Consider the following 11,656-nt stretch of genomic DNA (forward strand, 5'->3'; position numbering starts at 1 on the left):
TTATCTTGGGTTTGTTGTTTGTAGATATCCATGGTGGCCTTGTCGGCGCGCACATGTGTATATATATCTTTTGGGTTGTTTCCATATAAGTTGAGATAGTTGTTATTTATGGGTTGTTCTGAGTATGGCCTTGTCGGCCTAAGATGTTATGATTGGTTTACAGATTGGCCTTATCGACCTAGATTGCCTACGTATGTCCAAATTGTATGAGTTACAGTTGGTACGATCGGGATCAAGTAAAGCAGTGGGTGCCCGCCATGACTCCCAGGTTTGGGGCGTGACAATCCTAGACCTCACTGAGATCTTTCCAGGGAAATTACCACCAAACTTAGCCCTCCATGTCGTCAATCCATAACTTTTGAAGTCTATGGCCTTCTCATTAACATTGTTTTCTTCTTCTTCTTCTTCTTCTTCTTCTTCTTCTTCTTCTTCACCATCAGATGTGTTTTCCACATCATTTTCCCCTTCATTTTGAACACTATTTTACACTACTTCTTTTTCATGAACATCACCATTTTTCTTTTTCAACTGTATCTTCTTCCTCAACATCACCATTGTTTTCTTTTTCAACAATTTTTCTTCCTGAACATCACTATTCTTTTCTTCTTCTACTCGTATATTAGAATATTTTTTTCACTTATTCATAAAATTACGCAACACAGAGTCATCTTTAGCTACTTCCTCCTCCACTCTCAACCTTTTCTGACCTTGCCTGTTATTTTAGCAGACTCCCCCACCGACTTACCTTTCCCAAGAGATTTTTTTTTTTACTTTCCAATTTATCTTTCTCGGGATTTTTCATCCTAGCCATGAATCTAATGAAAATTCGAAGATACAACTGTGAAACTCAAACAAAAAAAGGAAATATTACAAACCGATATCCGAAAAATCAAAAAGAGGATAAAATTAGGGTGTCATACCTATATATCTCTTCAAAGTAAAGTAAATCTTAAAATCGCAGCTTTCAGGGGAAGTTGAAGAAGGGGATATTAAAGAACTGCAAATCACTGCTAATGTTTCTAGGATTTTTATCAAGCTTTTGTAGTTTCGAGAAGCGGGAAGATCAAAGAATTGATTTGGGAAGAAGATGACGGGTGAAGATCGATCAGTTGGAGCCTAAATTCGTAAGTTTTTTGTTAATTAAAAACTTAACCCCGAAGTTTTTAAAAATACAAAGAGGCCCCGCGCGTTTGCTAATCCCAGCGATAGTAATTTTTGGGGCGAAAATAAATGGAAAATAAATTAGGGACCTGCTACTAGATTTATAACTTTTACGGTCCTATCACCTTATTATTCCATGTTGCTCAAACATCTTCGTATAAAAAGAACAGAAGAACTATTATTTTGCGTGCAGAATTTTTGTGGTATATTGTAGACCACATCATACTAATAGTACGATTTGGTATGTTTATATCTTTAATTTCTGTGTCAGCTGTTTTTTTCTTTTTAAACTACATGTTCACTTAATCATTGTCATATAAAATAAAATAGGCCAAGTATTATATTTTTATTTCATCACCATCCTTATTTTGAACGAACTTATATATATTCATTAATAAATTTATTTATTCAAAACTAATGTTAGATTTGGCTCAATAACTTTAATTACTATCTCTATCTGAAAAATTTAACCCTTATTTTTTCTCTCGACACTTTTGAAGCTTCTTAGCACACAACTATCTTGCTCTCTTCTTCTCTTTTTAAGCTTTTATCTACATGCATTCAAAATCAATTCAAAAACAAGAATTATTGCTACATTTTACAAGAAAATCTCAAGAACTCTCAGCTTCTTCACCTTGGTTTTGGAGATTCATTAATCCTTTTGTCAACCAGATTGCTGTTTCTCTAGAAGAAACAACTTCTTCCCCAAATGGTTTTAGCACACCAGCTAATTCCTCTAGCTTTTCATGCTTAAGTAACTCTGCACAAAGTTCAAGTAATGACTCTAGTGCTTCAGCCCTTTCATTGCTCATATTATTGTTGTTCCCTTGTAACAAACTCGGTGTAGTCATTAATGAAGTGTCACTCGCTGCTCGTTTGTGACCATCGTGTTGTTTTTCTGTATCCCGATTACTACTTAGATGATCAATGGCTTTTGCTACAACTTCATTGGCATGTGAAGTAACTTCAATAGATGGTTTTGGTATTCCTAGTTTCTTCAAAAAGCATTTATTTTTGTCTTCTTGTTGAGATTTTGCCACTTTCTTGCCCTCAATTGGCATATCAATCTTCTGAATTGTTCCTTCAATTGTACCTCTTTCATGTTGATCAGTCAAAGTACTTCTTGTGGAGCTTCTGGAATTAGTGCTTCCACTTTTCTTAACGGATATGTTTTGGAGTCTTTCGTTCTCTGGATTTTCTACCTTCTTCATCTGAACGTTCATTTTCTCAATCTTACACGTATTAGGTGATTCAGTACGTTTGATTCTCATACGTTTGAGTTCATCGACTGCAGAAACTTTCTCTTGTTTTTTCTCTTGTCTAGTTACCTTCTTAGGCCTTTGATCTTTTCCTAATAATGTAGGCTTGGAAGTTGAATTCTCGCGAGTTAGTTCAGGATTCTGTTTTGCTTCCTTCTCAGGAAATACTGATACAAATGCTGGTGGAAAATTCCTGCATTTAGCAAGGTGTGGTTGTAAATGTGGATGCCTCAACAACTCTGCAGCCTAACATATTCAAACACAAGAAGCAATGAATCAGTAAATACCTATGCAACATTATTTTGGAATACAACAAAATGTAAGTATTACACGGACCGTAGGTCTATGTTCTGGGCTTTTTCTTAGCATGCTTTTAATCAGTCGTTTCCTGGGACGTACAAATCAGTGTAAGAAACTGATGAAGCAATCGAAAAATTAATGTAATGTGGAAATGAGAAATTAGTGTATCTGCTAACAATGTGGAGGAATAGATGGTTGGAAGTGGAGAGACACTGGATCTGTTTATTTTGTTGATCAGTCCAGCCATGTCCTGCATGGTTAACATCAAATTAAGTCTTCTTCAATAATGCAACAAAGAAAAAGATGATAGAGAAGACACATTTTTTGGGTAACTTACAGGAGCACGGAATGCTAGTTGATGAGCAGCAATTTCAAACATACAACATCCTGAGAATTGCAAACCGTTATAATCAATGTAAGCAATTGAATGCAAAAATTGTACTTCTTAGGAACAACATGAAAAAGAAAGAAGTTAAAACAGTTGAATGGGATGATTTACCTAGAGACCATATGTCTGATTTATATCCATAAGGTATATCTGCTAGAAGCTCAGGGCACATATATGTTGGAGTACCCACAATCTATATCAAATTCAAGAACCAAATAACAATAGTCAAGAAGCTGCTAGTTCTTAAAGCCTTATTGGATGAATTATAAGTTGTCTTGCATCTATCTACTCACTCTGCTTCAATTTGGGACGTTCCAAAATGTTTGATACCATTCTATGTTTATACAAGTTTCACAAATTTCAATAATTTAAATTTGTTAAACTATTCACATTTTATCTTTGATGTGATGTTTGCTCTGTTTTCAACCATTATTTTTATACTTTCTTCCATCATCACTACTCTCTCTATCTCATATTACTTGTTCACTTTCCTCTTTACACGCTCTTTAAGAAATCATAAATAAAAGTGCACTTTTACAATATTACCCTTATCTCTCTCCAATAAATTGTACTTTAATCAATATTGTTACTTTAAAAAACAATTAATGTTAAGGTCAAAATAGGAAAACTTTAATTAATTCTATCTTGATTTTGTAAATGGACAAGTAATTTGGGACGAATATTTTTAGTAATGTGGACAATTAATATGAAACAGAGGGAGTAATATATTACTATAAAAAGTAAATTAACATCATAAATTTTGTGTCTAGTCAAACTCTTTCACATCAGAGAAAGAGGTATTTATCTGGTCCATCAGTTGTATTGGTCAATCATTCTCAATTTTTTTCAAATATCTTTTAAGCTTAATGTTGGAAACTTTGAAGCATAGAAATTCCACATAATATAATATGCCCACTTATTTGCTAAAAACAAATGTCGCTGAAATAACTAGCAGCTCAGAAGCTGCAACGTGATATTTTATCCGTCTCAATTTAAGTGACATTCTTCCTTTTTAGTCAATCTCATAAAAGATAAAAGCTTTCAAAATTCAATAATAATTTAACTTTAAACTTCTAATTTTAACATTTATGAAATGATTTATAGCCGTAGAAATTTCTATGACTTATTTTAGACCACAAATTCTAAAAATTTCTTTTTTATCTTAAATTTTGTGTCCAATTAAATACCTTCCCGCAAATTGGAACAGGGGTGAGTAATCTTTTAGTGGAAGTCCCAGAATTGGGTATATCTAAAAAAAAAAAAAAAAACTGCTCCTAAATGACAGAAATTTTACGAATTTGGAAAGAAATGATTGAGATGCATAAAATGGAACCACATAAAAACAAAACGGAAAAGGGCCAAATATACCCCTATACTATCGAAAAAGGGCTAAATATACCCTTCGTTATATTTTGGGGCCAAATATATCCCTACCGTTATAATTTGGGCACAAATATACCCCGCCGCCGTTAAAGTTGACTAATGTGGAGCCCAATCCCACATGGCATTAATATTTTAGTAAATTAAAAATTATGTGGCATGCCACCTCACTAATCAAATCCAATTTTACATCTCCTCCTTCCATATCATCTTGACCTCCATGTAATATCGTCATTTGTGCCTTCTCCGGTTTCAATTCAGCACCATGTGGGATTGGGCATGCCACATGGAATTTGTGAAAAAACTCCCAGAAGGCATATTAAAAAGTTTACCTTCATCGCTGGATGATTTCTTAAACCTGCAAACTCTCACTTCCCTAACTCCATCCATTCTTAAATGAGAAAATTGTATTCTGGCCTTTATTTTTATTTTTTTTAAACTAGTAACTTATCTACACAGAGATTATTTCAAACGCAGCTTAAACTGAATAAAAGAACCAAATGCATTAAATCTAAACGTCAATTGAAGTTAATTGAAATGCATTAGAAGTGAACGCAGTTCTTTCAGCAATGGTTTTTGTTGCTGATTTATTGGGGTTTTAGCTAAAAATCTACTTTTCTTTTTAGGGTTTTTGTCACCATTGCTGCTATCTTGACAAGAACTTTCAATTTCAAGAACAACTTTTTCTGGACTAAGAGTTACGAAAAGGGGTATTAATTTCCCTAAGAAACCGTTCGGGTTTCGTTATATCAACTCCTTCATCATCAGAGGAATTAGTAGCTTCCGTGTCGTAACAAACGATCCCGATTTTCCTCATGGGTCTGGTCGGGTTTTCAAAATTAGTTTATGTGACCACAGTTCTTTCAGCAATAACAAAACCATTGGTAGGAGGGGTTCTGAACTTCTGATATGGGAGAAAAGAGAGAGTGGTGGACGAAATTGGGAGAGCAGGAAGGGTAAAATGGGTTTCTTTAGTGAAGTGGCATGCCACATGATTTTTAATTCACTAAAATATTAATGCCACGTGTGATTGGATTCTACCTTGGTCAACTTTAACTGCGGAGGGGTATATTTGTGTCTAAAGTATAACGGTAGGAGTATATTTGATCCTAAAATATAACGAGGGGTATATTTAACCCCTTTCCGATAGTACAGGAGTATATTTGGCCCTTTTCCGAAAACAAAATACATTGTACGTAATAGGAGGAAGAGAGAGGGAGGGTTCATCACCGAAGAGGCAAGGTCATTTTTATTCAGCAATTTGGCTAATCCAAAGTCACCTGCAGACATTAATCACATAAGCAACAGAAAATTTGCACAAAAAAACTCCTTCCGTTCCAATTTACGTGATATAGTTTGACTAGGAATGGGGTTTAAGAAAGAAAGAAAGACATTTGAAACAAGTCATAGATATTTATGTGACTGTAAATCATTTAATTAAAGGTAAAAGGGAAAATTTAAAGTTAAATTATTCCTAAATATAGAAATGCATCATTTTTTTTTAGACAGACTAAAAGAAAAGTATATCACATAAATTGGGACAGAGGGGTAAACACTAAGAATTAAGCACTATTTATTCTTCTTACCAAGTCTGATTTCGTCGTCTTTGGTAAGGAAAATGTTAGAGCACTGAAGCGAAGCAAATGTAAACTGTTAGTATTTCTAATTAATGTGATAATAATAAACACAAACACATATTTACAAAAAATGTTTACATAATTAGCCATGTTTTAATTTATGGTGTCAAACTCAAAAAACTAAATTTTGTCACTGGGAAGTAACTCAAACACGCTAGTAGCTATGTATCATATAAAATAAAATAAAATAAAAACATAGAAAAATACTAAATCTGGTCCGAGAACACAAGTAGATTTCACTTCAACAATTCATATACTTAATATCTACGTGAAATCACTCAAAAAGTATAAAATATCCATTCTCTAATCTACTCAAGAAAACCCATGATGTGCCACATGTTGAAAGACATCGTTTATATATTAGCTAGGTTGGGTCGGAAAAAATGTTTTTTTACTCGTTTTTTTTTAAATTGTGTTACGTAGATATAATTGTGAGCCGAGTTTTTGACATAGCTATTCTTATACCACTATTCTATATATGTGGCAGTCTACATATGCTTTCTAAGACCGAATTTAGCATGTTTCAATGTTTTAATTGTTATTTTCAGTTTTATATAAGCGTAGTTGATTTAATTTTTTGTTACAAAATTAATTTTATGATTTTTATGCAATATACTTAAAGTTTAATGTCCATCAGTGAAACAAGCTCAGAAACTTTACAAAGATTAAAAAAGGTCATACTTTAAGATCTCTGTGAAGAACACGATTGGAGTGAAGGTAATCAAGAGCCAGCAACAACTGAGTCAACCATTTGCAAAGTCTCTATGGGAAGAACAAGGGTAGTAGGTTGAGATCAAAATAAAGGTATATACTGTGTTTTGCTGAAAATTAATTCTCATTTTCTTACCTCTTCAGGGAAAAATGTTCCTCTGGCTTTTCTAATCATTTCAGCCCTGAAACAAGTACAAGATGTATCAAGAAATTAAATACATTATTATTGATTAAGAAAAAAATGATAATTTAGCCATGTTTAGAAAACTTACATATCTCCACCTTCACAGTAACTTGTAACAATGCAGACAAAGGAGTCCTAATTTATATATAACACCACATAAATTTATTTAGCTTTCTACAAGAAAATGTACTAATTAGAAGAATACTCAGTCCTTACTGAAAAGTTTGTTAAATTGTATATATATATATATATATATATATATATATATATATATATATATATATATATATATACCTTCTCTACCCAAGCATCCTTGTACTCAACAATATAAGGGCTATCTAGCTTGGCTATTAAATTCATCTGCAACAATCAAACTTAATTAAAGGTCAGATAAAAAAAAAGGTGAGATAAGAATAATTATTCTTACCTAACATATATAGTAAGATAAAGACAAAAAAATAATTATTCTTTTCTTGAGGAGTAGTTATTATCAACGTCAGCACTCCATAAGATCTTGTTTGATATTAAAGCATAACTAAAGTTCCTTCTCTTTCATCTTGTTTAACATGGCATATTATTGATCAACTTTTTCCAATTCTAGTGGTCAAATAAGCTATTTGCTTAATATAATCTTCTAACTTTCTGAGTGACATTATGTTTAATAGTATTTTGTTTATCATTTAGGCAACTTTGATAATGCTTTATAACCTTGAACATTTTTCATTTTGACACTATAAATCATTTAAGTAAAAAATTTCAAGAAGTAAGTAAAAAAGAAAGTAAAAGAGAACTAGTTGTAAGTTTCTGAAGAGACCTAGCTCACCCCGGAAGTCAAGTAAACCCTCAACATGTCCTAATATATGTTTGGTACTATTCAGATTTTGAGAGTCAAATTTTTTTATTTTGACCTTAAATTCGGATACAAAATCTTTAAAAAAAAAATTAAAATAAAGTTTACATATAGAAAACTACGCAAATATTACTATAAGTCACAATAATTAACAATTCAAAATACTTAAAAGGTATATGAAAAAATCATGGTTAAAGAAAAACTCATTTGTCCCTCAAAATCCAAACGATGCCACATAAATTGAGACCAAAGGAGTAATATATTTGGAATTTCTTTTGCTTGTATAGAAGAATTTCCTTCATAATATAAAATAAGTTGTAACCTAAGGCTCTTGTGATTGTTCCATCTTTCTTGACTACGTGGTAAAATAATTGCAAGGACGGACTTGAGACCCTTCTCTCCGTGCAAAAAGCTACCATTGGAGTTCGGCATACCAAACTTTGTACGTGATGATTGAGAAGAGACACTTCTCATTTAATACAACTTTAAAGATATGACAGAAAGAATAATTACTTAACAGTATGGATGAGAAGTTGGAAGTTATTTCTAACATTTAATCTCTACCAAACATTTTACATTTTACTTTTTTTTCTCATTCTTTGTTCTTAAGATATTTGACAGTCAGGAGGTTGTTGCACCAGAATGCATACATTTGGTGAAAGCAGGTCAAGTTAGGTGTGCCACAATATTCCTCTAACCAATAATAGGAAAATTAATTTATCACAGCCATCTATCGCTCTACTTTTTTTGGGTGTAAAAGAAGAAGAAAGTAGTGTCACTCACACATGTAGGTTCTTTTCCTTTACATAATTTAATTAATTAGATAATTTATAAGGTAAAATAAGTAAATTGCTATGATAAATATTACTAATCAATAACTTGGCAATAATCACTAAGAACTTCTTTGCTAAATAGCTTGTAGCTAACAGAAGGTTTTGATAATTAGTACCTAATCCATTGCTAAATAGGACTTGCGACAAATTTTCTTATTAACTACGGAATTTGTCCGATGCTAATTCATATTTTTTTAGTAGTGATATATCCAATCAGGTATCATAGCATCAGGTATCATAGTATAAACTACACTTGCTTGTAAAAGATCTTTACACTCTATCAATATATAATAGTGAAGTCCATTTTACAGTTAGAAATATATAATCTCACTCGTGGACCAGTAATATTGGAATGGGGGAGGACTTGTTCTCATTAATGCGGCTTACAATTTGAATAGCCTATTTCTGAAGCACTAATGTTTCGAATGGACTCAAAGTTGTACTCTACTTTCTCCAAAGTGAAACCTATTTATTATTTTTTAGCGACAAAAAAAGGCTATTTATTACACAGTTTAAAGTTTTAATATTCTATAATAATTTCTAAAAGGCCGCTCTGGTAGCCACTTTTGGCTACACGAAAAAAGTTTTAGATTAATAATTTAAAAAGGAAATTTTATCTAAATTTAGGGACCCTATTCATTTAAATATAATACTAACATATACTCTTAACTTCGATCATGTTTGAACAAAGTTTGATATAAAGGAATGTTGGTGTTTTGATGATTAAAGTGACTAACCTCTTGATGGGCAGAGCGCTTGAACTTGTCTATCTGTTTAGCCAAACGAATCTTCTTCATTACATACCTACAATTGAACATGATTGACAACAATAATTCTTTTCTTTAAAAAAAAACACAAATTAATCAAAAAGAAAATCTTTACTACTAATGACCGTTGGTGGGAATTCATGGTCATTGTTATTCTGTTTGGTTAATGATATAAATGTCGAGACATAATTAAAAAATAACATGAATAGAAATTGCGAACTTGATTCATAGTGTCACTCAATATCAACTTTTTTTACTCATTTAGTTTATAAAAAGAATAGACCGCAAACGAGAGATTATGTTGGTATATAATTAATTAATAAAATAAAAATAATATTTCCCTAACCGTTTAACTTTTAGGTAGATGAGATGAGTATACAATTCTATAATAACCAATCTCCTCTCTAGCATGATAGAATCACTCAAAATGATAACATTAATTCATAGAGGCAGGAAAGATGAAAAGATAGCAATCTGTTGTAGTAGAAGAAGATTATTACTTTCTTTTCTCAAACTTGTGATGAACAAGAAATGCAGCTCCAAAAGCTCCTCTACCAATCTGCTCTATCACTTCATACTCTTCCATCTTTGAATCTTGAACTTCATTGGTGGTCACTTCCATTCTGCTTTATTTTTTTGTTGGACCTTTAAGATCTAAGCCACATTTAAATGGTCAACTTTTTTACCTTAACCGGTGAATTAACCCCTTTACCTGTCACAAGAGATTGATCATTCAATGGAATTTATGGCTGTTTCAGAAATATAAACAGAAGGAAATGAAATCACAGAATAATTCAGGGTGGAGCCAGCTAGCTACAAGGAAAGAACTTGGGTGCAGTAGGGGCTGGGGGGTAGAAGAAGGACAATAAATCAAGAAATCATGAAGACCAAGTGAAGAGTAATGAATACACTACAAGTACAAATTAGATATTGAGTAATCAAAAAGAAACCAACAAGGTTTGTTGGTTTTTGTGTTTAAGGACCTAGAAGATTAATGCTTGTATTTACTAGTGAGAGTAATTCTTTCGAGTGATATATTGTCCTATATCCTTGAGCCATGTAGTAGTTATTTCTTCCTCTATTACATTAATACGGTAGGTCCAAGTGGTCCAAATTCAAAAAAAAAAAAAAAAAAAAAAGAGTACGTTTAACCTTCTATACACTGACCAGGTAAAACTATTTACACAACCGAATGACCACCAGGATTTTGAAGCTTATGAATTCAGAAGTTGCCACCGAACCTATAGCTTGTTTTATTTACTAGATTCGCAATTGATACTTATATATATCTAATAGATTTCTTAATATAAATACATAGTCTACTCTAGCTCCACCGTTACAATTGTCCATAATATAGTAAATTATACTAACTTGGAAAATTAATCAGATTATCTGATACAACACTACCAAAAAGATAAGAATTGGCGACATACAAATTTCGTAGCTAAACAGCAAAATTCGTTGCTAATTTTATTTAGCATGAATTATCAAAAATCATATATTAGCCATAAGCAACTTAGCTTTAAATTAGCGATGAAATTCGTAACTAATTCCAGTTTAGTTTAGTGATATTATATATTATAAGGAAAATTATATTTGACATAACTCTTTTTGGCACAAACTGGCTCAAATGGGGGCATTAAAGTAACTCCACACGACTTTTGAGGGCATTAAAGTAACTTCACATGACTTTTGAGGGCACAATAGTCACTTACTATGTTTCCTATACCAAAAGTAGCCTTCTATGAAAAATGTAGAGGTGAAATTTCAAATTTCACTCTCTCTCCTAAAGGTAATTATTATTTTTCTTCCCAATGCATTGAATTCACACTCTCTCTCTCTCTCCTGTATGTTATTTATGCTTGCCTTTCCAATATATTGATTAGATAAATTTTTGCATGCCTATTTAAAAAAAAAAAAAAAACTACCCCAGTAATGTCTTTATAGGATAATTATCATATGCAACATATTGTTGACATGCCGAAGAAGCTCAAGCTCAATACAATTGAACAGGTTCTCATCATTAATATTGTTCTCTTCTCTCTCCTCTCTCCTCTCCCATGCAAACTCTAATCCTAACATAGTCATATGGTGGCGCCGCCAATTGGCCAGCCGTCAACGGCAGTTGGCCAACCCCTAGATATCTCTTTGTCATCCCAATTCCCATATCTACCAATCATGAAACT

At 32.4% G+C, this 11,656-nt stretch overlaps 1 protein-coding gene across 5 annotated transcripts; it reads right to left on the bottom strand.

The window, feature by feature from the left end:
* Positions 1-1,524: 1,524 nt before the first annotated feature.
* Positions 1,525-10,719, bottom strand: LOC132644022 (serine/threonine-protein kinase Nek6-like). Of its 5 annotated transcripts, XM_060360559.1 has the most exons (13): positions 9,971-10,719; positions 9,441-9,507; positions 7,315-7,380; positions 7,109-7,155; positions 6,973-7,018; positions 6,807-6,887; positions 6,075-6,117; positions 5,719-5,768; positions 3,220-3,301; positions 3,058-3,107; positions 2,897-2,970; positions 2,757-2,808; positions 1,525-2,666 (listed from the first exon to the last, which is right to left on the bottom strand). In XM_060360559.1, exons 1-13 carry the CDS (start codon positions 10,090-10,092, stop codon positions 1,773-1,775), a joined length of 1,674 nt encoding a protein of 557 aa, XP_060216542.1. In that variant the 5' UTR covers positions 10,093-10,719; the 3' UTR covers positions 1,525-1,772. The 5 variants fall into 5 exon arrangements, with proteins under 5 accessions (XP_060216542.1, XP_060216544.1, XP_060216543.1 ...); XM_060360561.1 differs by lacking the exon at positions 6,807-6,887; XM_060360560.1 differs by lacking the exon at positions 7,315-7,380 and having other exon boundaries at positions 9,971-10,717.
* Positions 10,720-11,656: the final 937 nt, after the last annotated feature.

Source organism: Lycium barbarum, chromosome 6 (genome assembly GCF_019175385.1).
Source record: "Lycium barbarum isolate Lr01 chromosome 6, ASM1917538v2, whole genome shotgun sequence".
Taxonomy (NCBI): Eukaryota; Viridiplantae; Streptophyta; class Magnoliopsida; order Solanales; family Solanaceae; genus Lycium; species Lycium barbarum.